The sequence below is a fragment of the Chiloscyllium plagiosum genome, unplaced genomic scaffold, assembly GCF_037043375.1.
Source record: "Chiloscyllium plagiosum isolate Xiang-an unplaced genomic scaffold, Cpla_swu_hap1 HiC_scaffold_35, whole genome shotgun sequence".
Lineage (NCBI taxonomy): Eukaryota > Metazoa > Chordata > Chondrichthyes > Orectolobiformes > Hemiscylliidae > Chiloscyllium > Chiloscyllium plagiosum.
The window spans coordinates 39,614,805-39,642,489 of NW_028270173.1; the positions used below are offsets into that span (position 1 = coordinate 39,614,805).

The 27,685-nt window shown below is 51.7% G+C and overlaps 3 protein-coding genes across 4 annotated transcripts in view; 1 reads left to right on the forward strand and 2 right to left on the reverse strand.

Moving 5' to 3' along the window:
• LOC122541314 (uncharacterized) overlaps positions 1–471 on the reverse strand; it is a 20,977-nt gene extending 20,506 nt beyond the window's left edge. The window contains exon 1 of the mRNA XM_043677949.2: positions 413–471. Within this exon, the coding sequence (XP_043533884.2) occupies positions 413–471 (59 nt within the window). The remainder of the gene's footprint in view (positions 1–412) is intronic.
• Positions 472–1,734: 1,263 nt separating this feature from the next.
• slc39a7 (solute carrier family 39 member 7) lies at positions 1,735–21,341 on the forward strand. 2 transcript variants are annotated; one of them, XM_087979528.1, is made up of 7 exons: positions 1,735–2,370; positions 6,267–6,435; positions 8,408–8,491; positions 11,679–11,825; positions 14,468–14,608; positions 15,139–15,341; positions 20,105–21,341. In XM_087979528.1, exons 1-7 carry the CDS (start codon positions 1,786–1,788, stop codon positions 20,354–20,356), a joined length of 1,581 nt encoding a protein of 526 aa, XP_087835654.1. In that variant the 5' UTR covers positions 1,735–1,785; the 3' UTR covers positions 20,357–21,341. The 2 variants fall into 2 exon arrangements, with proteins under 2 accessions (XP_087835654.1, XP_087835655.1); XM_087979529.1 differs by lacking the exon at positions 8,408–8,491.
• A 1,474-nt stretch (positions 21,342–22,815) lies between these two features.
• Positions 22,816–27,034, reverse strand: LOC148140680 (phosphatidylinositol N-acetylglucosaminyltransferase subunit C-like). The gene is made up of 3 exons (XM_087978914.1): positions 26,893–27,034; positions 24,255–24,421; positions 22,816–23,784 (listed from the first exon to the last, which is right to left on the reverse strand). The coding sequence occupies exons 1-3, from the start codon at positions 27,013–27,015 to the stop codon at positions 23,721–23,723; spliced, it is 354 nt and encodes a 117-aa protein (XP_087835040.1). The 5' UTR covers positions 27,016–27,034; the 3' UTR covers positions 22,816–23,720.
• Between the last annotated feature and the right edge of the window lie 651 nt (positions 27,035–27,685).

Here is a 27,685-nt window from a genome sequence, read left to right on the forward strand (position 1 = left end):
TGATCCTTGTGGCACTCCACTGGTCACAGGCCTCCAGTCTGAAAAACAACCCTCCATCACCACCCTCTGTCTTCTACCTTTGAGCCAGTTCTGTATCCAAATGGCTAGTTCTCCCTGTATTCCATGAGATCTAACCTTGCTCACCATGGGGAACCTTGTCGAACGCCTTACTGAAGTCCATATAGATCACATCTACTGTTGTGCGGAGCAAGGAGGAATTTCTTCTGAGGGTAGTGAATCTGCATCGTTCTTTATTGCAAAGGCCTATTGAGGCTGGTTCATTACTTATATAGAAGCTGAGAGAGATTTTTTCATCAGGAAGTGAATCAAGGTTTATAGGGGAAAGGCAGACAAGTGGAATTGAGGATTGTCCCATCAGCCACAATCTCCTCGGACTGCAGAGCAGGCCTACTTGTGCTCCTGCACCTTGCGGAATGGGGCTGACTGAGTTGCTGCACCGAGGGCTGGCATATCAGCTCCACAGAGTGAAAGGCCTGTCACCCTCGTGTTTGAATGGGTTGGGGTGGGGTGTCTGCAGAGTTACTGTTAGTGACTGGGCCCCATGCTTCCCAATGGGCACCCGAGCTTCAGGATTCTGAGTCTTGCATTCCGACAGTAAACGTATCTACGGTGATGGAACGCTCTGATGTCGCACTTGGGGGTGAGCATGGGACGACGCAGGGTGTCACTTGTGTCTTTTGCCTTTGAAAAAGGCACCTTGCAGCCCCTGCTCAGACAACTGGCAGTGCGGCTGTGAATCCAGGTTTGCCAATGATTGTACGGCTAGCCAGGCACGGTGGATGGGTGGGGAGCAAGTGGCAAGGAGGATGTAGAGACCGTGGAGGGAGCATGTGAGCGAGGGTATTGGAAGTGGAGACGGAAGTCGGAAGTGTTTCGCTTCGGTCAGAACAGAATTTTGGGAAATCATGACAGTGATGGTTTGGGAAACGTTGGCACTTGGGAGCATCTTTTTTTTTCTCTCTCTGTGGGAGCTGCAGAAGGTTGGGCTGCAGACGCCGTGAGTAATCGGGGAGGGAGAACTTCAAGTCAGCTTCGCTTGCGAAGGGATTGGGCGTGTAAGGTTGCAGAAGCCTTCCTTCGACGGCTACCACTGGGTATTGGGTCAGTTTCTACCTCCTTATCGCGGAAGGATGTGCCTGCCTGACAGGGAGTGCAGCAAAGATTCCATGGGCTGGCTTCGGGGATGAGGGGAATTCCCTGCATGGGAGTGCTTGAAGAGTCTGGAGATCCAATTCATTGGAGGGGCTGAGGATTGTGAGATGACTGCATTGAAATGTACAGGATTTCAAAAGGGTTTGGACACAGTGGGCATTGAAATTGTACCTCTCTCTTCCCACTACTTTCCAACCACCTCCACCCCACCCAACCTTGCCTCAGGTTGGAGAGGGTTTCACAGTCTGAAGATAATTTAAGACCGAGGAGGGAAGGGTGGGGAATCTTTGGAATTTCCTACCACAGCGGGATTGAGGATGTCCAGGCACTGAGGAATTGCTTGGGTGTTTAGGGGATGTGGAGACAGTGAAGGAAGATGAGTTTGACGCAGAAGGTCAGTCATGATGGGTGCAGGGGCTCCTCCAGCTCCTGTTCCGAAAGCTCGTGAGTGAAGTCTTCCTCCTCACCTTCATGTTGACGGGGCAGGGAGCACCGGTCAGTTTTGTAACACACGCTGACGTCCATGGCTGACAGGTTTTCTGTTGTTCTTCTGACTTACAGTGCGTTGTCCAGCCTTTGCACAGGGAGGAGGGAAAGTAAACCGCGGATAAAATGGCTGCCTCGCAGAAACCGCTGCGGCCCAAGGGCCTTCCCTTCCTGCTCGTTCATCTCTTCTGCTGTGGACTGGTGCTTCAGAAAGTGGCGAGTGATGGAGCTTCCCAGTTTGATGTGTATGATGACCACTCACATGACCATCACGGACACAGTCATGACCATCACGGTCACGCTCACGACCATCACGGGCACGCCCATGACCACCACGGGCACGCCCACGACCACCACGACCATCACGGGCATGCTCACGACCATCACGGGCACGGGCATGCCCACGACCATCACGGGCACGGGCATGCCCATGACCATCACGGGCACGCCCACGACCATCACGGGCACGCCCACGACCACCACGGGCACGCCCACGACCACCACAGTCATCACGGCCACTCCCACGATTATTATGACCAATCGCACGACCATGTGGATGACCTCACTGGCCACTCCTATCCGCATGATCATCCGGCACACTCCCAACAGCAGGAGCACGAAGGAAAGAGTCGCTGGACGCGTGTTGCAGCGTCAAAGGTGCCAGAACTCAGGACTGAGGCGTCGTCTAACCGCTTTCAACTGTGGTCGCAGGTTGGTGCCTTTGTCCTGCCGTCGAACTCCCTTCCGTGTGACCAGTCTGCTGGCCTAGTTCCATTGCAGTCGTCATTTAGGTTAATCCATCAACCCCGTTCACTGGTCTTGGGCGCTTAGTCCCTCAATCTATTCTGATCTGTACTGAAGTCGTGCTGGTCTGTGTTCCAACTCTGTATATCTGCCTTATATCTGTTTATGTCCTTGGTCAGCAAAGATCCATCAATCCCAGGTTTAAACAAAAATACCAAGTGACTCAGCAGCGATTGCCATTTGCAAAAGAAAGAGTGTGCTGTAATTGTGGCCGGTTTTGCATGCAGGAATGTTTTCTAGTCTCTCGCCTGATACTCTACCTTGCGTTGGACCATGCCACCCTGTCGTAGGCTCCCCTACCATCGTTCTTATTTCTCTCCATCCGCCCTCATCAGTTTTAGAGTTTTAATAACATGGAAAGAGGCCAATCAAGTCCATGTTGATCAGCAAACTTCTCATTGCAGTCCTTTAATGGCTTGAAACCATTAATCAAATCACTCCATATAATCTCCTGAATTCCAGGCGTGCATAATCTCAGATCATCCATCGGAGCCCAGGTATCATCCTGGCATTTCAATGCGGGACTCATTCAGTATATCTTCTCTGAAGATGTGGTGCCCAGAACTGCCTCCATACTTCAAGTGCAATCTTTCTCGTTGTTTGAGCGGCTGTGACGTGACACCTACCCTGACCTTCCAGGGGCTAGTCATAGAGATGTACAGAACAGAAACCGACCCTTCTGTCCAACCCGTCCATGCCGACCAGATATCCCAACCCAATCTAGTCCCACCTGCCAGCACTCGGCCCATATCCCTCCAAACCCTTCCTATTCCTATACCCATCCCAATGTCTCTTAAATGCTGCAATTGTACTAGACTGTCCAACCTCTCCCTATAGCTCAAATCCCTCAACCCTGGCAACATCCTTGTAAATCTTTTCTGAACCCTTTCAAGTTTCACAACATCTTTCCGATAGGAAGGAGACCAGAATTGCACGCAATATTCCAACAATGGGTCCTAACTGTACAGCCGCAAAAAAAAAACCTCCCAACTCCTGTACTCAATACTTTGATAAAGGAAAGCATACCAAATGCCTCCTTCACTATCCTATCAACCTGCGACTCCACTTTCAAGGCGCTATGAACCTGCACTCCAAGGTCTCTTTGTCCAGCAACACTCCCGAGGACCTTACCATTAAGGCCCGCTCTGATTTGCTTCCCCAAAATGCAGCACCTCGCATTTTTCTGAATTAAACTCCATCTGCCACTTCTCAACCCATCGTCCAATCTGATCAAGATCCTGTTGTAGTCTGAGATAACCCTCTTCACTGTCCACCAAACCACCTCCAATTTTGGTGTCGTCTGCAAACTTGCTAACTATACCTCTTATGCTCACATCCAAATCATTTATATAAATGATGAAAAGTAGAGGACCCAACACCGATCCTTGTAGCACTCCACTGGTCACAGGCCTCCAGTCGGAAAAACAACCCTCCTCCACCACCCTCTGTCTTCTACCTTGGAGCCAGTCTTGTATCCAAATGGCTAGTTCTCCCTATTTCCATAAACTGGTTTACTCCCATTCCAACATTTCTGACCTTGGCCTGCTGCTGTGAAATGCAACGTGAGCTGGAGGAACTGCACCTCGTTTTCCATTGAGGCACTTGATAGTCCCAGAGGCTATGACAGTGATTTCATCAATTTCAGGGCATAGACGATGTCCTTCATTCTGATTCCCCGCCGCACACTGCATGTTGTTTGTGTTTTATTGGCTTTGCTCCCAGCACAGCTGACTTGAATTCATTATTTCAAGTCTGTCATTCACACCTATTTTCCATCTCTATCACTCCTTTAATGCCAGTACGACACTTACTTATCTTAGGTTCTGGGCACTCACACCATCTGTTCCACTCGCCTCTCCTCCCCACTTTGTGAATTATTTTCCAGTCTCTTTCAGTTCCAAAGAAGAGTCCTATTAGACTTGAAATGTTAGCTCTGCTTCTCTGTCCATAAGTGCTGTCATGCCTACTGAGTTCCGCCAGCATTTTCTGTTTGTATGTATAACTTCTACCCCACTTGTGCTCTCGATACAAACACCAGCATTTCATCAGTCTGTCTTATTATTTCTGTAGCTGTTCATGACATTTTTATGACCTGTGTACAGACTCCCTAAGTGTCTCTCATGCTGCGCCATGTTTTCTCTTTTACAACATTTGGAAAGGTCAGTTGTGTTGCATTTAAATCCAGTCAAAGTTTGTGACTTAGTTGGCTTTTGTATTTGGCTCCTGTGTTGATGTCAAATACATTTCCAAATCCCTAGCATGTTTTTCACCAAGTTTGGTGAGCTTCTGTGCAAAATATTATGTAGCTGCTGATCAATAGACCAGCTAACGTAACTGGGAGGCAATGGGACAACTCCAGGAATCATCAAGATCGGAACAGCTTTGAATGAGTAGTGGCCCTGATGGTTTGTTTCCATCGGAATCAAGGCAGCTGTTTTGGATAGAATTATTCTTTGCTGTTACATCATCAAGATTGTCTGGGTGGAAATCAGCATTGAGTCAGATTATAAACGTATATTGGTAACTGACAGAGAGGGAAGTTAAGCTTTTTTTCAAAGTGGGAGGTATTTAATTGTTCTTAGCTCTTTTTGTTGTCAAAAGCTGCAGACCACAGCAGACATGGTGTGACCTTGCAAAGCCCCGTGATGTCACAGCTTCCTGCCGCCACACGGCACCGTGTCTGTGACCAAACAATGCCCTGTCACTTCACAGTGGAGTGTCTGTGACTTACAGTTCTCCATCGCCTCACAACGGGGTGTCTGTGACCTCATAGCAGGGAGGACCGTGGCCTCGTGGCGGGAGGGGTTTTGTGACCTCTCAGTGCCCCGTCACCCCTCAGCAGGGTGTCTGTGACCTCACAGCAGGGTGCCTGTGACCTCACAGCATCCAGTCACCTCGCAGCAGGGAGGTTTGTGACCTCACAGTACCCTGTCACCTCACAACAGGGTGTCTGTGACCTCACAGCGTCCCGTCACCTCACAGCGGGGAGGTTTGTGACCTCAGTTGAGAGGGGTGTCTGTGACCTCACAGATGGGGGTGGGTCTGTGACCTCACAGATGGGGGTGGGTCTGTGACCTCACAGATGGGGGTGGGTCTGTGACCCCACAAAGCTGGAATACTGATCCAGTGAAGTATGAGTTTGTGTTCCCAGCACCAGACATGGATCTCTCAAACCGGATCACACTGTATGATGTTTGAGATCAATCTAGACTGCTTGGTGAGGCTGTTCTCTGTTCTGCTGGGATGACAATGGTACATCGACTTAAAACTTTGATGCAGCATTCCCATAATAGTGAACCCTTCAACAGTGCAGCGCTTCCCTGGAGCTGACCCCCAGACAGTGCGGCACTGACCCCTGGTCGGTGCGGTGCTGTCCCAGCACTGACCCCCAGATGGAATGGCGTTGCTATGGCGCTGACCCCCTGGATGGTGCGGCACTGACCCCTGATCGGTGCGGTGCTGTCCCAGCACTGACCCCCAGATGGTATGGCGTTGCTATGGCGCTGACCCCCTGGATGGTGCGGCACTGACCCCTGATCGGTGCGGTGCTGTCCCAGCACTGACCCCCAGACGGTATGGCGTTGCTATGGCGCTGACCCCCTGGATGGTGCGGCGCTCCCTTTCTGCTATTTTTGAATTAAGTGTTTGGAGTGAGATTTCAGATCACAACCTTCTGACGCAGTGGCAGGAGTGGTTGCCCAGTGAGGCACTTTGTGGCAGCAGTTTGCTAAAGCAGATGGGGAGCTGTGGGATGTGATGATAATAGTCTTGTGATTGTAAATGACCGTGTCTGTGTCCGGCAGGCTATTGGAGCGACCGTATTGATCAGTGCCGCACCTTTCCTCATCCTGTTCTTCATCCCTGTCGAGTCGAACACCTCCAAACACAAGAGCCTCCTCAAGGTCCTGCTGAGCTTCGCATCGGGCGGACTCCTCGGAGATGCCTTCCTCCATCTCATCCCCCATGCGCTCGGTGAGTAACGGTGTGGGTTAGTGGTGCGGTTTGGGGGTGGCACGGTGGCTCAGTGGTTAGCGCTGCTGCCTCACAGTGCCAGGTACCCAGGTTCAATTCCCACCCTCAGGTGACTGCCTGTGTGGAGTTTGCACATTCTCCCTGTGTCTGAGAGAGTCTCCGGGTGCTCCAGTTTCCTCCCACAGTGTTCAGCGATGTGAAGATTATGTGCATGGTCAGGGGTAAATGTAGGGTGGAGGGAATGGGTCTGGGCTGGTGTGGACTTGGACTTGTTGGGCCGAAGGGCCTACTTCCGCACTGTAGGGACTGTGTGGACTCTCTGATGGTTAGTGGGCATTGGGAGGCAGCGAACGGTGGGGACTGGACTGAGCGCAGGCCGGAGAAGGGGACGGGGGTGAAAAGCCGTTTGACAGGGAGGGAAGAAAATTGCAATGGGATGGAAAGGAGCGTGGGGGGGGGGGGGGTTAGTAGCGATGGCATGCTTTGGGGTCAGGCGAGTAATGTGGCTAAGGCGTACTGAAATGCAAGTTGTGGGACAGGGGACAGTGGTTTGCAGGCTGGATTGGGCACTGTGACAGGTTGGGGCAGGGGGACCCGAGTGGGAGGTGGGGTGGGGCTGAAACAAAGTGGTGACGACTGGCGGGTGGGGAGATGAGGAGAGAGGGGTCACGGCGAGGCAGAGTGGCCTCTTGGGGAGAGCGGAGGAGGCGAGATATTGGGCTAACGCTATTTGGTCACATTCGAGGGCAGAGCGCTCTTTGAGTCAGTGTGAGCTGTTTCTGATCTCCGGGAAGTGGAAAAGTGATGTCGGGAGCTGAGGGCAGGGGACAGTCATCAGACTCGGACTCTGCCTGATCTGGGAGCGCTGTCTTTGAGGCCGGCCGGGTGGGTGGGTGCAGGGAGGAGGAAGACTGGTGAAATGTTCCTGTGCGACCTCCCACACGTCCCTCAGCAGCTGCGGTATCCCTTGGCCGGGCTGCTCTGTCATCTCGTTTCTCTTCATGACAGTATTTAGTGAGTGAGAGTCCAAGGCCAAGAGTTCTTGTTTTGTAATCAAATTGTAGCTGTTGTGTCTCTCTAGCACCTTCACGGCTGGTGGAGTTTAAATTCCATTCAGCAAAATTGTTAGCTCCTCTCCAAAGTGGTGAACGTACACAGATCATTGAGTGTTCATAGAATCCCTTCAGAGTGGAAGCAGGCCATTCGGCCCATCAAGTCAACACCAACCGTCGGAAGAGCATCCCACCCACGACCTATCCCTGTAACCCTGCATTTCCCATGGCCTAACCTGCACATCGCTGGACTCTACAGGACAATTTCCCATGGCCATTCCACCCTAACCTGCACATCGCTGGACCCTACGGGACAATTTCCCATGGCCAATCCACCCTAACCTGCACATCGCTGGACCCTACGGGACAATTTCCCATGGCCATTCCACCCTAACCTGCACACCTTTGGACAGTGGGAGGAAACTGGAGCACCCAGAGGAGATTCTCTCAGACAAGGGGAGAATATGCAATCTCCACACAGACAGTCACCTGAGGGTGGAATTGAACCCAGGACTCTGGTGCTGTGAGGTAGCTGTGCTAATCACTCAGCCACCAAGCCACCCTGTGGCTGTTCTTTGAAAAAAATGTGGAAGGAAGTCTGCAGTCCTTATCTGCAAAGTTCTCTGTGACCCTCAACTGGCCAGGAAAACTGCATGCAAATACTGCTGGCATTGGGATGCGGGCAGTGAATTGTGGGAAAGTGGAGGTGAAGGGATAGTGGCAAGAGGGCAAGGGAAGTGGGCTCTTGGGGAAAGTGAAGGGGCCAATGGGAGTGAAAGGTGAGTAGATGACCGGCTGCTTGAAGGGAGGCCGGCTGAGTGGAACTCGAGTCTCGGGTGCATGGAGGAATGGCACCGCAAGGTGCTGCAAGGTGGGGGTCAGACGTTTGTTTTGAAAAGTCAACGCTTCTTTTCACATAGATCCACATTCTCACAATGAGGCTTCTGATCCATCTCACAGACCCTTAGAGAATCTGAATCTCGACCATGGGCACTCACATCGAGGTAAGACAGCAACAGCACTACAGTGCACTTCTGAAGGTGGGGGTACTCACTCTGTACGGACCCTGTGACAGTGCAGCACTGACCCTCTGACAATGCGGCACTCCCTCAGTACTGACCCTCTGACACTGTGGCGCTCCCTCGATGATGCTGACCCTGGGGCGGCGCGGCGCTCCCTCGATGATGCTGACCCTGGGGCGGCGCGGCGCTCCCTCGATGCTGACCCTGGGGCGGCGCGGCGCTCCCTCGATGATGCTGACCCTGGGGCGGCGCGGCGCTCCCTCGATGCTGACCCTGGGGCGGCGCGGCGCTCCCTCGATGATGCTGACCCTGGGCGGCGCGGCGCTCCCTCGATGATGCTGACCCTGGGGCGGCGCGGCGCTCCCTCGATGATGCTGACCCTGGGGCGGCTCGGCGCTCCCTCGATGATGCTGACCCTGGGGCGGCGCGGCGCTCCCTCGATGATGCTGACCCTGGGGCGGCTCGGCGCTCCCTCGATGATGCTGACCCTGGGGCGGCGCGGCGCTCCCTCGATGATGCTGACCCTGGGGCGGCTCGGCGCTCCCTCGATGCTGACCCTGGGGCGGCGCGGCGCTCCCTCGATGATGCTGACCCTGGGGCGGCGCGGCGCTCCCTCGATGATGCTGACCCTGGGGCGGCTCGGCGCTCCCTCGATGATGCTGACCCTGGGGCGGCGCGGCGCTCCCTCGATGATGCTGACCCTGGGGCGGCTCGGCGCTCCCTCGATGATGCTGACCCTGGGGCGGCGCGGCGCTCCCTCGATGATGCTGACCCTGGGGCGGCGCGGCGCTCCCTCGATGATGCTGACCCTGGGGCGGCGCGGCGCTCCCTCGATGATGCTGACCCTGGGGCGGCTCGGCGCTCCCTCGATGATGCTGACCCTGGGGCGGCGCGGCGCTCCCTCGATGATGCTGACCCTGGGGCGGCTCGGCGCTCCCTCGATGATGCTGACCCTGGGGCGGCGCGGCGCTCCCTCGATGATGCTGACCCTGGGGCCGCGCGGCGCTCCCTCGATGCTGACCCTGGGGCGGCGCGACGCTCCCTCGATGCTGACCCTGGGGCGGCGCGGCGCTCCCTCGATGCTGACCCTGGGGCGGCGCGGCGCTCCCTCGATGCTGCTGACCCTGGGGTGGCGCGGCGCTCCCTCGATGATGCTGACCCTGGGGCGGCGCGGCGCTCCCTCGATGATGCTGACCCTGGGGCGGCTCGGCGCTCCCTCGATGATGCTGACCCTGGGGCGGCGCGGCGCTCCCTCGATGATGCTGACCCTGGGGCGGCGCGGCGCTCCCTCGATGCTGACCCTGTGGCGGCGCGGCGCTCCCTCGATGCTGGCCCTGGCGCGGCGCTCCCTCGGGGCTGGCTCTGGGACCGCTCGGCGCTGTGTTGGAAGTGTAGACACTGGAGCTGAAGTTGGCCATTCAGCCGGTTGTACCTGCTTCACCATTTACTCTGATCATGGCTAAACTTTGGCTCAATGTCACATTTCCGCACTCAACCCATTCCACTTGAAGCCTTCAATTATCCAAAACCTGGTGAATTTCACAGGCTCATATTTCTTCAGTGGCCTAACCGCATCTTCTGAGTCTGTGACCTGTGGTTGTAGGCACCTCCCTCATGTAAGGCATCCTCCCGGTGTCTATTCTGTCCAGCCCTGTTACAATTTGGGAACATTTCATTCTGGTAAACCTTCTATTTTTGTAAACTTTCGTGAATACAGGCTCGATCTCGCCTCATCGGAGCACTGTCATCTCCTGGTAGCCTCGTGAACTTCGGTCTTGGCCTGTGTTATGAGTTTTCTTGATTTTGATCTTGATGAGTTTGATTTATTTGCGAAATCGTTGTTGTTCCTTTTCCAATGTAAACGAAGAGAGGCTGAATGGACATCTGCCTTGTAACTGCTTTCTCGCTCCTCAGTTCAGTGCCAACCTGGTACTTGAAACCTGTCCAAAATCTGTCACTAGACCGTTTACTTCTCTTGACAACTGCACTTGGTACCAATAGGAAAGTGTCAGATGCCAGCCTTCAGCAACGTTACGTGCTCGTGTGTCCCCAGAAAGTTCCAGTTTTCCTTCAAGTCATCGAAAAGCAAGAGATAATCCAATCTCGCGTATTCTAGTTTATGTTTCTAAGTAAGTGTAGTTCTTATAACAGATCCATCTGTGGTCATTGATTGGGGAAGATAGGTATGTTTTCCCTCTTGCTGATTCCTTCTGCACCTGCCGTGGACCCAGTCCATCAGCAAACTCCTTTAGGACCCGACCAGTTCAGTTAGTCAGTGATGCTGCCGATGTCATCGACGGCCCACCCCCCCCCACCCCACCCCCTCTCTCCCCCTTCCCCTCTCTTCTCTTCCACCCCCCCCCCCCCCCCCCCCAATATGATGATGATGGGCAATTGTGTGATGAGTCCGTGAGAGAATTCTCCCACCTTTTTCCCACCAGGTGATAATGACTTTACAGGGTGGACACGGCTGAGACTGGTGTTTCCAAGTGCCTCGATTGGTGCCAAGCAGTTTGTCCGGTTTAATTACGGATTTGAGATTTCCTTCCCAAAAGGTCATAGCTAAGTCCCTTCCCCATCGATGTAAATTGAAGGCAATGTGTACTGACAATAGGTGCACTGCATTGATGATGATTGACAGTGGTTTCACGGTCATCATAAGACTTGTAATTCCACATACTTTATTGAGTTGAAATTCCTCTGTCTGCTGGGGTGGGATTCGAACTCGGGTCCCCACAGCATTGCGTGGATCTCTGGTGGCATATCCATGAGGCCTATGTCCACTGCGCGCACTCAGCCCCACAGATAGACACGCGCAAGCACACGCGCGCACACATCCCCACGCGCCCGTCCCCCCTGCGCACGCATATCCCCCCCACACACGCACCCTCCCCACTGTTTGCCCAGCATCCCCCACCCACACTCACACCCGCGCATTCCCCACACCCACCCACCCCTCCACCTACACACACGTTTCCCCCACATCCACCCACCTCCCCACCACTACAATGCGGCGCTCCCTCTGCTCTGCACTGCTGGTAATTTCTGTCTCTGTCTGCATGTAGTGTAGGGCCCCGGTCTGATTGCTGGATTTTTTTCATGAACGAAGTTGCTGACAATCGCCTCTCTGTACTTCTTCCCCACCCCTCACCCCGACTCCCCTCTGCAGGTGACGGTGACGGCCACGGCCACGATCACTCCCACGTGATGTCTGTCGGCCTCTGGGTCCTCGGTGGAATCATCGCCTTCCTCGTGGTGGAGAAGTTTGTGCGTCACGTGAAAGGGGGTCACGGTCACGGTCACGGTCATTCTCACGGTGCGTTGGGGACCGCATTCGGCCATCCGGGTGGGCGGAGGCCCCTCATCGGCTACCCCTTTTGTTGCGTCAGGGGTTGCAGAGCTGGAAGGCGAGGGGTTGAACTCCGGAGAAACCGCCCTGTGCTCTGAGTCTTCCACGCTTGCTGCCCATCTGTCACGGCCCTCGAACTGAGTGGCCGGCTGAACCGTTTCGCGTTGCTGTGGGCCTGGAGTCACGTAGAGCAGGTGGTGGCTGTGAACCACTCCGGCCGCGTTCGGTTGTGTCAACCAAACTTGCATCACTTCGGTCACCATGACGAGACTGGACTCTGTGTTCCCCAGTGTCCGCACTAAGTCGTCGGTGGCTTGGCTGCTCCTTTTCTGTGTTTCTGCCTCAGTCATAGAGATAAACAGCCCATTCGGTCCCACTCATCCATGCTGACCAGATATCCTAACCTAATCTAGTCCCGCTTGCCAGCACTTGGCCCATTTCCCGCTAAACCTTTCCTATTCATATACCCGTCCAGATGCCTTTTCAATGTTGCAATTGTACCAGCCTCCACCACTTCCTCTGGCAGCTCATTCCATACACGTACCACCCTCTGCGTGAAATTGTTGGCCCTTAGGTCCCTTTTATATCTTTCCCCTCTCACCCTAAACCTATGCCCTTGAGTTTTGGACTCCCCTACCCCAGGGAAAAGACCTTGTCTACTTATCCTATCCACACCCCTCATGATTTTATAAACCCCCATAAGGTCACCCCTCAGCCTCCGACATTTCAGGGAAAACAGCCCCAGCCTGTTCAGCCTCTTCCCTGTAGCTCAAACCCTGCAACTGTTGAGACTGTGAACGGGCTGAACGACATGAATAACGTTCCAGGACTGGTTGGATGGGACTGCAGTTCCATTTCCCAGCATTTGGCCCAGCTGCGTGGCTGCAGCTTTCAGACTCGCAACTGCACGTGGACCTCGGGGAGAGAGAGAGAGAGAGGCAGAAGATTTAAAACAAAAAGGGAATATCGCTCATTTCATGCTGACCCCTTATTTTGGGACTGTGACCTTAGGTCTAGACTTCCCCATGAAGGGAAACCCCCTCTCTGCTTCTGTCCAGCCAAATTCTCTCTAAATCGCACATGTTTGAAGAAGATCACCTCCATTCTTTTGAGTTCCAGTTTCATTCCAAACTGTCTATACGTAAGGCAGGTTGTTTCTGTTACGTGGCACTTGGTTAGAACTGGAAAATGTTAGTTGCCGATAGAGTCAATATGCAAACAGCCCCATCGGTTCAACCTTTTCATGCCAACCAGATATCGTCCATTAGTCTAGTTCCATTTCCCAGCACTTGGCCCCTATCCCTCCAAACGCTTCCTATTCATATACCCATCCAGATGCGTTTTAAATGCTGTAACTGTACCAGCCCCCACCACATCCTCTGGCAGCTCATTCCACACACGTACCACCCTCTGCGTGAAAGGTTGTCCCTCTGGACCTTTTAAAATCTTGCCCCCCCCCCCCCTCACTTTAAACCTACATCATCTAGTTTTGGCTATTCACCTTATCCATGCCGTCATGATTTTATAAACCTCAATAAGATCATCCCTGTGTCTCTGACACTCCAGGGTGAAAAAGTCCCATGCTTATTCAGCCTCTCCCTGTAGCTCAAACCCTCCAACATTGTTGTAAATGTTTCCTGCACCCTCTCAAGTTTAACAGCATCCTTCCAAAGCAAGGAGAGCAGATTTGAATGCTGCTTTCCAAAAGTGGCCTCACCAATGCCCCACACAGCTGCAACATGAACTCCTAACTCCTACATGCAATGCACTGACCAATAAAGGCGAGTGTACCAAACGCCTTCACCGCTCTATCTACCGATGACCCCACTTTAAAGGAACTATGCACCTGCACCCAGTCTCTTTGTTTCAGCATCACTCCCCAGGGTACCTTTTATTAACTGTAAATCCTGCCCCTGGTTTGCCTTACCAAATTGGAACACCTTGTATTGAACTAAATCAAACTCCCATCTGCCACACCTCAGCCCATTGGCCCACCTGATCAAGGTCCGTTTGAAAATTCCCCAGATTACTGGGAAGTCGGGGTACAGCTGGCTACTGGATACAGAGGGGTAGGGGAGTGGGATGCAGCTAAAGTGTCGGTGCCAACAACACCCTAATGGTGTTAGAATGAACACTGTAAGAGGAGATTCACTTTGTATCTAACTCCATGCTGTACCTGTCCTCAAACTGTTTGATGGGGACAGCTTGAGAAAGCTTTACATTCACTTTAAGAGTAGAGAGCCCTCTAACTCTATATCTAACCCTGTGCTGTCCTGATGCTGGGACTGTTTGATGGGGACTATGCAGAGAGAGCTTTACTCTGTATTTAACTCCATGCTGTCCCTGTCCTGGGAGTGAGTGAAGGGGACAGTGTAGAGAAAGCTTTACACTGTATCTAACCTCATGCTGTCTCTATCCTGGGAGTGTTTGATGGGGGACAGTGTAGAGGGAGCTTTACGCTGTATCTAATCTCATGCTGTCTCTATCCTGGGAGTGTTTGATGGGGGACAGTGTCGAGAGGGTTTACTCTGTGTCTAACCCTCTGATCGGGGAGGCGCTCAGATGCCGGGGCTCTCAGCCTTTGACTCTCTCTCTTTCTGATCCTCCAGCTGCTGCTCCGAAGGTAAAGGAGAGCTCCGAGGAGGAGGAGAAGGACAACAACAAACATGGTGAACCGAGGGCGGGCAGTAGGCGCCGGAAACCTGAAAACCCCCGCGCCAAGAACGAAGCTGCCAAGGCACCGGGACAGGGTGAGTACCATGAACCCCCCCCATCGCCCAGACTGTAGGGTGGGCGGGGCTTGGGGTGGGACAGGGGTGGGTGGGATTGGAGGTGGGTGGTGGGCCAGGGTTGGAGTGGGTGGGGCTCAGGGTGTACAGGGTTGGAAGTGGGCAGGGCTTGGAGGTGAGGAGGGTGGGCGGGGCTGGGGACATGGTTGGAGGAGGCTGGGCGCAGCAGTGGGCAGGGCTGTAGGTGAGGAAGGGCAGGGCTGTGGCTGAGCAGGGTTGGAGGTGAGCGGGGCTGGAAGCCCACTCCTGCAGGTGGGAAATGTGTCGTGGTCTTGTGGTGCCCCTCCCCACGTCCCCAAGTTGTGAATCACTCCAACGATGTCACCAGGATCTGCCGGGGTTATGCCGCACGGTGGATACCAGGGGAACACAGCAGGTCTGTGCAGGGGCCACACCTCTGACTGAGACATGGGGATGGACTGACTGCCTTTCCACTGAGCACTGTCTCACAGAGAGTCTCTCTCTCTCCCTCCCACCCCCAACCTCCGCAGTCTCGGATATCAAAGTGTCGGGATACCTGAATCTGGCGGCTGACTTCACCCACAACTTCACCGACGGCCTGGCGATTGGCGCCTCATTCCTGGTCAGCACCAACGTGGGCATCATCACCACCATCACCATCCTGCTCCACGAAATACCGCACGAGATCGGAGACTTTGCCATCCTGGTGCAGTCCGGCTGCAGCAAGCACAAAGTGAGTGTCGCTGGGTAACGTCGCCCCCTGGAGTCGGTCTTACGAAAAGACCTGTTCTCCCCCCCAACCCCGGTCTGCGATGCAGACCAGCGCTGGCCCCACATGACCGCCACAACCCTGACTTGAATATTCTCATCTCGCTGATTAGTTACCCCCTGCCCTGCGGCCTTGTATCTCCCTCCCTAATTGTCTGGATAATCTCCACCAACTGCATGTTCCAACCCAGATCTCTACACTCCTCGATTTTCACCCACCTCCACTTCTCTTCCCACCCACCGATTTTAATTGCTGCGATGTCGGTGGCTGTGCCTTCAGATGCCTAGAATCTTAGAATCCCCACAGTGTGGAAACAGGCCCTTCAGCCCAACAAGTCCACACTGACCCTCTGAAGAGTATCCCACCCAGACCCTTTCCCCTATTACTCTACATTTACCCCTGACCAATGTACCTAACCTACACATCCCTGAACACTATGGGGCAATTTAGCATGGCCAATCCATCCTAACCTGCACATCTTTGGACTGTGGGAGGAAACCGGAGCACCCGGAGGAAACATGCAGACACTGGGACAATGTGCAAACTCCACACAGACAGTCGCCCGAGGCTGTAATCGAACCTGTGTCCCTGGTGCTGTGAGGCAGCAGTGCTAACCACTGTGCCACCCATGGCCCCAATCTCTGGGATTCCTTCCCAAAACCCCTCTGCCTGGCTCCTCTTAATAAAGACAACCGTGCTCCTGGGCCTGGTTAGGTTGGTCTTAACAGGTATGTGTAGCGGGCTGTGGAGAGATTCATCTCTGCCAACTGTGTGTCTTTCTTACAAAGTTCCACTCATGTCTGGGTCTCCATGATGGTGGTGGGCGTGAGTGAGAGAGAAAGAGACATGCAGTGTCCCTCCAATGCTCTTACTGACTTTAGTGTGTGGTGGGCACCGCGGGGGGGGGGGGGGGGGGAGGAGAGAGGGTTTTGTAGTGCTTATTTCCACCGCCTCCAGTTCCATTTTGATTTCGCCCCTTCCCAATCTCCCTCACTGTCGCTGGTTTTTGCATCACCTTTAACAGGCTTTGTTTGTTATTTAATTGGCTACATGGGTGTTTTACTGGTGCTGGCGGCTAGCAGTTTGAAATTTAAAAATCGCAGTAATTTGGTGGTGGGGAGGTTGTCTGTGATAGCATTTCTGGATTTAAGGGAAAAAAAACAAAAGGCAGTACGTAACACTGTGATCACCTGCCCAAGTCCCTCGCTTCTCTGTGACTAAATTGTTGAATGATGCAGCACGCTAAGAAGCTCATTAGGCCATTCTGCAGGTACTCTCAGGAGCTACCAAACAGTCCCGTTTCCTTGCTCTTTTCCAATATCGTTTTCTCCCCCCTTCCAGTATTTAATGGTAGTCATAGCATCATACAGCACGGAAACAAACCCTTCGGTCAAACTCGTCCATGCCAACCAAGTTTCCCAAACTAAACTAGTCCCACTTACCCACACTTGGTGCATAACTCTCAACCTTCCCTATTTATATCCAAATGCCTTTTAAATGCTGTAACTGCCTCTGGCCATTCATTCCATACACAAACTGCCCTCTGTGTGAAAACATTGCCCCTCAGGTCCCTTTTAAATCTTTTGCCCTCTCACCTTAAAATTACACCCTCCAGTTTTGGATCTCTTCTCCCCCCACCCTTGGGAAAGGATCATGGTTGTTCACTTTATCTGTGCCCCTCCTGATTTTAGAAACCTCTGAGGTCACCCCTCAGCCTCCTCCAAGAAGAGAGAAAGCCCAGGGAGAGAAACCGAGAGAGAGAGCAAGTGAGTTCAGGGAGAGAGAAAGAAGTGCATACAGAAAGGGAGAGAGAGAAAAACTCTGGGAAAGACAGAGCGAAGAGAAGTATCTCAGAGAGAGAGAATCAGAAAGCCAGAGAAAGAAAGAGAGAGAGAGAAATGCCCAGTGAGAGAGACAAAGAAGGACAGAGAGAAACATAACTCTAGACAGGAGAGAGACGTCAAGGCAAACAGAACAGTCGAGAGAGTGTAAACTCCAGGGCAAGATGAGAAAAGGACAGAGACAGGTAACCTGGGGAGGAACCAGGAACAGGGATACGGACAGAGCAAAACGCCGAAGAGAGAAGGAACAGGGTAGGGGCGCGGGAGAGAATAAAATAAAAAAAACCCAGGGTTAAAGACAGAAGGACAGACACAGGGAGGAAGTGGGAAACCACGGAGAGAAAAGGACAGACATGGAGGGAGAGAGAATAAGGCCCAGGGAGAGAGACAGAGATGCATAGATGTGGAGAGAGACAGAAATCCAGGGAGAAAACGAGAGAAGAGCAACCACATCAATATCTAAACAACAGCAGAGAGCTAGTGATGGACAGAGAGATCGAGGATAGTGTTCAGAAGGTAGAATGATCCTCAGTCAGGTTCTGGGAGATCTCACAGGGTTGAGAGAGAAAGAGATGTGCAGGGAGATTGGAAAGATTAAACAGTTCTGGAAAAGTGAGGAAGCAGAGGGTTGTAGGAAGAAAATCTGCAAGGGGAATGTGAACACAAAGATGTGGAGAGATGGGGAAAAATGGGTGAGAGACGGGCAGGAGCACGGAAGCAGAGATGAGAGCTGTAGTGAGAGACTGAGGTCGTAAAAGCTGTGGGATCAGACTAAGGTCTGTGCAGCAGCCCCCCTCCCATGCCTTCCTGCTCCTTTGTCGCCCCCTTGTGGCTAAAAATACCAGAGACTGGCCGAACCCCACAATTATCTTGTGTGCCCAAGAGAGCAAGTGAATAGCCAGGGGCCTGCAGCATGGTTCAGTCCATGAGCTTTGTGTAACTCCCTGTGCACAAACCGCCCATGTTGGAGCGTTACAGCAATAGTTGCTGCTGCACCCCAAGGTGCAGAATTAAGCTGTGAGTGAATCGGAGATGTGTCATGTGACGACTTAAAGGTTGGCACCTCCGATGTCTCTGAGTGGGGGTACGTGCGCCCAAGGAATGTGCCTGAGATGTTGGTGCCCAATGCCTCACCTGGAGATCCTTGTGAGCAAGCCGCCAGTTGAAGTTGTCAGATACCAGCTCTGCCTTCCGTGTCAAGAGTTCTTGGCATGCGTTTGGCAGGGCAGGGAGCTCCACATCAATGAGGTAAATAAGGTCATGAACAAACAATAATCCCCCTTAATAACCTCTACCTAATGAGAACCTCGTCCTCGGTGCCCAGAACATAATTACAATTCTCAGGGGATTCTTCCGGCCATCACAATGAGCCTCACGAGACTCCTTGCGCAGTTCTGTCACGTTGCTCCCATCAGCCGAACCTGTTCAGGCCCCTCTAAGACTTCCGTCCATTAACTCTACTGTTTTCTCTTTGTTGATGCTGCCTGAGGTGTGTGTAAGTGAATGACAAGGAGACAGGCTGATTTATTCTCATGCTTTCTCTGGGGTTCCAGCCCTTGTCTGAGGATTCCTCGGTGCAGAACGATCTGATTCTCTCTGTCTCCTAGGTCCTGACTCAAGTGTGGGCACCACTGTGGAGAATCCACTGTTGTACGTTCCCATTGAATCTGCTTCCACCGTCTTTTCAGTTGGTGGGTGTCTGACCATGACCCCCTGCTTTTAAAAGCAACATTTTCTCACATTTTTCCCCCCCCTCCGGTTCTTTTGCCAGTCGCTTGTAATCTGTGACCCTTTGGGTTACCAGCTTTTCTGGCACTGAGCACGGTTGTTCCTTGGTGGCTTGATTGCAGCCCCTCGTAACACTGTATACTTTTAAATCTGCCCTCAGTCCTCTCTGCATTGAGCAGAACCCGAGGTTCCCCAGTCTCTCCACCCGAGCTGGAATCACCTCACCCACGGTGCGATCTCAGTGAAATTCCCCTGGGTAGACCAGATCTTGAATGGTTGCTGGAAAGCAGGCAATGCTGGTGAGGCTTCCCACATTTTTCACATGTTCCTTTTGAAATCTGGCTGTGATCGAACCCGGGTCCCTGGTGCTGTGAGGCAGCGGTGTTAACCACTGAGCCACCCAGTTCAGGTCAAACCGATAATTGATAAAGTTTGAGTAAAGGGCTGGTGGCTTTTCCCCAAGGATTTCAAGACTAGTGTTTAAAGTGAGTGGAGAAAGATTTTTTTTAAAAAAAAAGACAAGGGGGTAATTTTTTTTCAAACAGGGTGGTTCGTGTGTGGAACGAACCTCCTGAGGAAGTGGTCGATGCAGGTACAGTGATAACATTTAAAAGACATTTGGGTAAGTTCAGGAATGAAAACTGTTTGGAGGGAAATGGGTCATGCGCAGGAATGATGCGACTGGTTTATTTTGGATCAATGTGGACAATTGGATCAAAGGCTTGCTTTCCGTGCTGCACGGCTCTAACCTTTTTTTTGTTGTTCACGCAGAGGATGGTGCGTGTACGGAATGAGCAGCCAGAGGAGGCTGGTACAATTACAACATTTAAAAGGCATCTTTTATGAATAGGAAGGGTTTAAGAGGGGTATGGCGAAAGTGATGTCTGGAGATCAGAGTCGAGAGGGGATGCTGGAAAACCACAGCAGGTCAGGCAGCACCCGAGGAGCAGGAGAGTCGCTTGAAGGGCTTATGCCCTAAAAGGTTGATTCTCCTGCTCCTGGGATGCTGCGCTTTTCCAGCATCCCACACTCAACTTTAGAGGAAAATGGGACTAGGTTGGGTTTGGACATCTGGTTAGCATGAGCGACATGGACCGAAGGGTCTGTACATCTCAATGACTCCTCTCATGTGTGTTCCTCTCTCTCTCTCTCTCGCAGGCCATGATGCTGCAGCTGATCACCGCCGTGGGTGCCCTGGCCGGCACCGCCTGCTCTCTGATGGCGGAGGGGATCGGCGAGGCTGCCACCGCCTGGATCCTGCCGTTCACCGCCGGGGGCTTCGTCTACATCGCCACCGTCTCAGTGATTCCGGAGCTGCTGGACGACTCGAAGCCACTGCAGTCACTGCTGGAGATCGTCGCTCTGCTGGTCGGGGTCCTCATGATGGTCCTGATCGCCGAGTATGAGTAGGACGGTGGGGGCGCTGGGTCAGGGGCATTGGGATGAGTGGGGTACACACACACACACACACACACACACAGAGAAAGGGAATCTGCGAGGGACACTAGGCAGAAGGTGATACATAACTAATAGGAACCACTAGGATGGAGGGCTGCAGCAAGTCACGCAGCCCCCCCCCCCTCAGCTCCTGCAAACTGGGACTCCTCCTGGTGGAGTTCATGCTCAGGAGTGGCAATGTTTCTCGGCTGATAATCAGTTTTATATATAAATATTATATATATATATTTTTTAAAGAAATTGTCATTGTGCCGGTCTGGGTGAGAGTCCAGATCCTTCCAACCAGATGTTGCTGTTTCAGTGAATACGTTCGCTGGGACAAGGAGGGGGGAACGGGGGATTGGAGGGGGAGGCCTGGATGGTGTTAACCAACCCTGTCCAGCCTCCCTCATTTTCTCTTTTTTTCTTCTTGCACACGTTGCCTGGAAAATCCGTCGTGGGGTCCAAAGCACTACGTGGCTTGGACCCCCACAGCACCCCAAAAAACACTTGTAGTGAACTCGAGTACTGGAAGCGGACTCCAGGTACGGGGAGTGTTGGGTTGGGAAGGCAAGGGTGCGGGGGCAGGAGAGGTCGCTGTAAGACTCTGGCTACATTCACGTCCCCCTCCCCAAGGATGGCTCCAGCAAAGGGAAACCCTGATGTGTATCCCCCACCCCCCAAACACCCCGTCCAATTCTTACTGGCAATTGTGCATTTCACACCAAAGTCGTCTCATTTCTAGAGAATGGGAGGTGGTGGAGAAAACTGACAAACAGGTGGAAATTTAACCCAGCGCACCACAGGCAAGTGAGCAGAGAGTTGGGTTAAAATTGCTCCGTGTGTATATACATATGTGTAACTTTCTTTTTGTAAAAGTATAGTTTTTCATTTTTATTTTTAAGTGCTGTAATCTGACTCCGTGTAGGAGCTGCAGTGGAAGAGAATCATGGCTACAATTAGTTGGGTTTACCTGTCGTCATTTCCTTTTGCCGCACAAGTCCTGTATCAACGGCTCTAAAATGATTAATAAAAAAATAAAACTCGATCCTTTTCAATTTAAGAAGCTTGTGTAAAGTAGAATCCACATGCAGACTAGATGGTGAGAAGCTCAAGTTTTCTCCGTTTTCACTGACCCATGAACTTGCATCCCTTCACCCCCTTAACTAACTCCTAGGATTCTGCTGTTCAGGGCAGGGCTTTGGAAATGCAGTACTAGTAAAGGGGCACCAGGGGGAACAGGAAGAGAAGGCACCCTGATGAGCTGGGACAAATGGGAGAAAACGGCTGCTCATGGTTATCTCTGGTATGACAAAGTAGATAATATTACACCCTACTGCAGTTGCAAGCCCTCAACTGTTCCAACTCACACCTACACTACCTCAAATTTTAACCTGAGAGATTCAAGATCATCCAGGACTCTGCTGAACGTATTCTAATTCACCCCTAAAGTCCCATTAACCCTCTGTTCCTACACTTGTTGGTCAACATCGTGACACCTTGCTGTTAAAATTCTCATGTCGATTTTCAGATCCTTCAGTGCCTTCCCCCATCTGTGAGATAGCTGCAGCCTGCTTTTCAGCATCTCCAATTTGAGTCTCATAACACCAGTCATGCCTCTAAGTTTCATCATTCCCTTCCTCAATCTCTCCACTGCCTTCGAGACTCAGTCATACAGCACAGAAACAGACCCTTTGGTCAAACCAGTCTATGCTGACCATAATCCCAAAGTCAACTAGCGCAACCTGACTTATGTCCCTCCAAACACTTCTTATTCATAAACTTATCAATGTCTTTTAAACATTCTAACTGCACCCACATCCACCATTCCTCTGCAAGTTTATACCACACACAAACCATTTTTACAAATTATCTGTCGTCTTTAAAATCATTTCTTTTCTCACCTTAATATGACTCCTAGTCTTGAAACCCCCTACCTTGGGAAAAGACACTTGCTATTCACCTTATCTCTTTGTCATCTTAGATAATCTTCTTCACTGTCCACGATACCAGTATTTTGGTGTCATCAGCAAACTTACTGACCATGCCCCCTATATGGTCATCCACATAAAATAATAAACAAGAGGACCCAGCACTGTTGGTGACAGGGCTCCAGTGCTAAAACAACCTTCCACAATTACTGTCTCCTGCTGTGAAGCCAATTTTGTAGTCAGTTGGCAAGCTGCCTCTGAATCCCATATGATATAACTTTACCATGTGGAACCTTGTCAAAAGCTCTACTGAAGACCAAGTAAACAATGACTAAATAATTTTAACGCTTTAACCCCAGCCAGTGGGACTGAGATATCAAAACTGCTCACAAATTACAAATAGCATTGTAGCAGAAATGTACTTTTACGTTTTGCTAAATTAAATTGCACATGGACAAGGAATCGTGGAAGAAAACAACAGCCTGACAACAAAGCTTCCAGAAAACTATTTAATTCACTTTCAGAAGCACCAGGAAACAGCAGCTGACATTTGTCCGTGCCCCAGAAGGATTCTCAGCTGACTGGTTGTTACAGGATCAGCAGAAGTTCCTTATGAATTTCCTCCAATCGAGAACACAGCAGAAACATATAGATCCAGACACTGATTCCCTCGAGTTGGAGTGGTTACGTAGTGTTGAGATTAAGAGAAGGAGAGAGAGAGGTATTCCACAGAGAACACAAACACCAGCACACACCCATTTCTATGCTGTTGACTCCATGCAAGTCACTGGCATTGACTCTAGCTTTAACGCTTCATATCCTCAGCCAGGTTCATGATTGCAACCCTCTTTACCACTGTCTTCAACAGGGAGGTAAGTAGAGACAGTACCAAGCTAGAATGGCCAGGTGTACAGCGCCAGTGCAGGGTCCTGCAACCTGCCCAGCTCTGCACCCATTCCTCTGTGTAAGAGAAGAGTGAAAATAAATTCAACCTTGATTGGAAAGAGGGTGGTGTTGGTAATATACCCAATCCAGATCCATCAAGAGCATGCTTGAGATTGAAGACTGATGAGTGATGATCCAAGTATTCAAATAGCCAGTTGACATCAGAAGAAGCCAATTTATGAATGGAGTGATGATGGGTGCGAGTTATTTGGAGGGGGGGGGGGGAGGTGGTGTTAGGTGAGGTGAGAAGTGTTGGAGGACCTGGTGTTGGCACGGATACAGACTGGGGTGGAATCCTTCAGGCTGGCCACTCTCTGAAGGGACACCTGTACATGAGCGGGCCTGACGCTCCACGTGCAACACGCCTCCTTGCGTGCTATTGATGGCCGTGGCCGCAGCATCCCAGAAAGATTCAGACAGGAACATGAGCGAAGGACGCGCTGGCCCAACCCCCATCCTCGTCACCCCAAAAACCTGGACAGGTCTTCTTTGATCTCCGCTTCATCCCATGGACCATGGATGTTGCTGTGGGGAAGGCAGCGACAAGAGATAAGATGGAGTCAGGCATTAGTGCAACCAGCCTACCCGTGCGCAGACAGCACCCCCTGCCATCCGACCCACGTCACCACAGCAGAGATGGGCTATGCAACCGGGATTGCGTGGGCAGAACATCGCACCAGTTCCCTGTCCTCCACATACATGAACAGTCAGCGACTGGGTCGGCTTCAAAGCTCCACTGAGTGCAACCAGATCACGCGAAACAGACGTGCATTTACCAAGCCTTTCAGAAACCACACAGAGGTCTCAAAAGTGTTTCCCAGCCGATTATTCAGCTCCAGGATTCTATACCACCCAGCAGTCAGTTCGCACGCAGTCAGCTCCCTTGGCGCTGACCCCCCCCGACAGTGCCGTGCCGCGCCCCCCCCCTGAGCACCAGAATAAGCCTGACTGGAATTTCGGCCCTCACTATGGGTGCGCTGAGCGCTACCACTTACTCTTTCGAGGACTGTAACTTGATGAGGTAGTGAGGACACAGCAGGGCAACTGCTAACAGCAGCAGAGCGAAGAGTACAGCTCCCGTGAGAGAAACCGTCAGCACCCCCAGCATGGCAGCCAGGGTGAAGGTAAGGGTGACCACCAGGTAACAGCGAGGGGTGATTGCCTGGACAACAAGAGAATAGAGAGACAGAGAGAGATACCATTAACTGAGAACTGGCTGATCAACACACCAGCTGCTTCTAATATCTGCACCTGGCCATACTCTTCATCCCTAGATTAACCAGTGCTGAGCTGTACAACCATTATAGCAGGGGAGGAGTGGGTGTGCTAAGGATACTGATACTCCACGCTTCAGGCTCTCTGCCTTTATTCCTGATGAAGGGCTTTTGCCCGAAACATCGATTTTACTGCTCCTCGGATGCTGCCTGAACTGCTGTGCTCTTCCAGCACCACTAATCCAGAATCTGGTTTCCAGTATCTGCAGTCATTGTTTTTACCTAAGGACACTGATATGACAGCTACTCATTTCCATTAAGTTTCACAGTATTGGTCCTCCCATCTTGCACAAGGGTCAGAAGTGGAGGCAGTCGCTGATAGAATGAAGTCCAACACCATCGGTGACTCCCAAAACACTGAACCAGTTCATGCCCTAAGACCTGAACAACACATCTAGGCTGGCTGGGACCGAAGGGTGGCAAGTAACATTCAAGTCACACAACTGCCATTGCCCTCATTGCTACTAATGGCATTTCATAGAACATAGAAGAATACAGCGCAGTACAGGCCCTTCGGCTCTTGATGTTGCGCCGATCCAAGCCCACCGAACCTACACTAGCCCACTATCCTCCATATACCTATCCGATGCCCGCTTAAATGCCCATAAAGAGGGAGAGTCCACCACTGCTACTGGCAGGGCATTCCATGAACTCACGACTCGCTGAGTAAAGAACCTACCCCTAACATCTGTCCTATACCTACCCCCCCTTAATTTAAAGCTATGCCCCCTTGTAATAGCTGACTCCATACGTGGAAAAAGATTCTCACTGTCGACCCTATCTAAACCCCTAATCATCTTATACACCTCTATCAAGTCACCCCTAAACCTTCTTTTCTCCAATGAAAACAACCCCAAGTGCCTCAGCCTTTCCTCATACGATCTTTCTACCATACCAGGCAACATCCTGGTAAACCTCCTCTGCACCCGTTCCAGTGCCTCCACATCCTTCCTATAGTATGGCGACCAAAACTGCACACAATACTCCAGATGCGGCCGCACCAGAGTCTTATACAACTGCAACATGACCTCAGTACTCCGGAACTCAATTCCTCTACCAATAAAAGCCAGTACGCCATATGCCTTCTTCACCACACTATTTACCTGGGTGGCAACTCTCAAAGATTTGTGTACATGGACACCAAGATCCCTCTGCTCATCCACACTACCAAGTATCCGACCGTTAGCCCAGTACCCCATCTTTTTATTACTCTTACCAAAGTAAATCACCTCACACTTAGCTACATTGAACTCCATTTGCCACCTTTCTGCCCAGTTCTGCAGCTTATCTATATCCCGCTGTAACCTGCCACATCCTTCCTCACTGTCTACAACTCCTCCGACTTTCGTATCATCCGCAAACTTGCTCACCCAACCTTCTAACCCCTCCTCCAGGTCATTTATAAAAATGACAAACAGCAATGGTCCCAAAACATCGCTTTTCCATCGCTTCAAAAGCATCTTGGTGGTTCCCAGTGACCACAAAGGGAACTGGACTAGCCATACAGAAGTAGCTTGCAGGAGTACACCTGGATTCACGATTGCTGCTTTCACTCCTGTCTCGTCAAAGCCTGTTCATACGATGCACGAGGGTGGGATGAAATGCTCTCCACTTGCCTGAATGGGTGCAGCTCCAACAATACAGACTCCGCACTGTGTAGGACCCAGCAACTTGCTGGTTAACACTGCATCCACTACCTGTAAGATTCACTCCCTTCACTACGGTGCACTTTGGCTTCAACATGTCGAAATTGTACAGAAGTAACTCATCAAGGCCCTTTGAAACAGCACCTTCAAACACATGCAGCTCACCATTACCTTCTCCAGGTCAATCAAGGATGGGCAGCAAAAGCTGGCCTGGACAGTGATGCTCACATCCCATGAATGATTGAAATAGGCACAGCTCCATCTGGATGTCCAGTATAAAGTTAGTCCCAGGGCCTTGTACTACATAGTTAGCAGCCACACTGAGTCAGTGCGCCCAAGACAGGAGGGGAAGACTCATCTGTGCAAAGTTTCACTCTTGCCAAAAGAAAGGGAATCCCATTTTTTCTCACTAAGCAGAGTGAGGGTACAGTCAAAGAGAATTGGCAATGGCGGAGAGATAAGGAAGCAATTGGCAACCCATTGTGAGCCACCCCACAACCTGTGGCCCACTGCATTCGACCCCCACCATATGCCCCCAATCTCGCAGCCCTCCAGCATCCCCTCCAACCCCAGAACCTTTCCACTTCACACCCGAGAGCTCACCGTCCAGTCCTCCATTTCCCCACCCCTTCTACATCCCCTCAACCTCGTCCTTCACCTTGATGGTCCCTCACACCCCATGATCCCAGCACGTCCTCCACACAAAGCCGCACCTTCAGCTTCTTCTGGAACATGGGCCACAGGGCGAAGACCTCGATGGCCAAAGTCACTGTGACGAAGGCGTGGAGCGAGCTGGGGAGTCGCGAGGCCAGGCACACTGAGGCGAAGATGGCCATGTTCAATGAGAGAGTGCTGGAGACGCTATAAGGAGAGCGACAGAGAGAGAGAGAATGTAACAGAACTGCCAGGGAACAGGCAACATAGGTAAGCTTGGAAGGAGCCAAATCAGTCAACTTGACCACTAAATAATTTGATGGAATATTACAGAATGGAAATATTCGCCTTTGATATTGGGCTGGTCCCTCTTCCCCCATCATTCCTCCTGCAAAGATATTGCTTCTGGGTCAGAGAGTACTAGCTGTTCACGAAACCCATCCCACTTCATCACATCAGGGGTCACAAAGATTTGCGCATTTCTATAGCACTCTTCCCCACCTCCAAGAACATCCCAACACAACTTCCAGAACAACTAAAGTACTTCTTTAGAAGGGCAATCACAGTTGAAATGTAGCAAACACAAAATTATTGACAGCAATATAATAATATCCAGATAATCGGTTCTGATGGCGCTGGTTGAGGGGTAAACCACAAACACCTGCAGCCGAGACAGGGTAGGTGCGGTTCTAAAAGGCAGCTATGTCATCCTCTTAAAGGACAACTCTGAGATGGGCATTAGACTGTTGGCTTTGCCAAAAACACCCACATCCTAAGAGCAAGTGACTGAAGAGCCCCAGTCACGCTCAGTAAATTTCCAGTCTTTTTCTACATGCTTGCCCCCCCACTGAG

Bases quoted from the DNA above. Each gene is read 5' to 3' on its own strand.
- slc39a7 (XM_087979528.1), top strand. From the start codon at position 1,786: ATGGCTGCCTCGCAGAAACCGCTGCGGCCCAAGGGCCTTCCCTTCCTG. The intron at 6,436-8,407 runs GTGAGTAACGGT...CTTTTCACATAG, and splicing joins TCTCATCCCCCATGCGCTCG to ATCCACATTCTCACAATGAG. The intron at 8,492-11,678 runs GTAAGACAGCAA...TCCCCTCTGCAG, and splicing joins CCATGGGCACTCACATCGAG to GTGACGGTGACGGCCACGGC.
- LOC148140680 (XM_087978914.1), bottom strand. From the start codon at position 27,015: ATGGCCATCTTCGCCTCAGTGTGCCTGGCCTCGCGACTCCCCAGCTCG. The intron at 24,422-26,892 runs GTGCGGCTTTGT...CTTGTTGTCCAG, and splicing joins TGTTCCAGAAGAAGCTGAAG to GCAATCACCCCTCGCTGTTA. The intron at 23,785-24,254 runs GTAAGTGGTAGC...CCTTCCCCACAG, and splicing joins AAGTTACAGTCCTCGAAAGA to CAACATCCATGGTCCATGGG.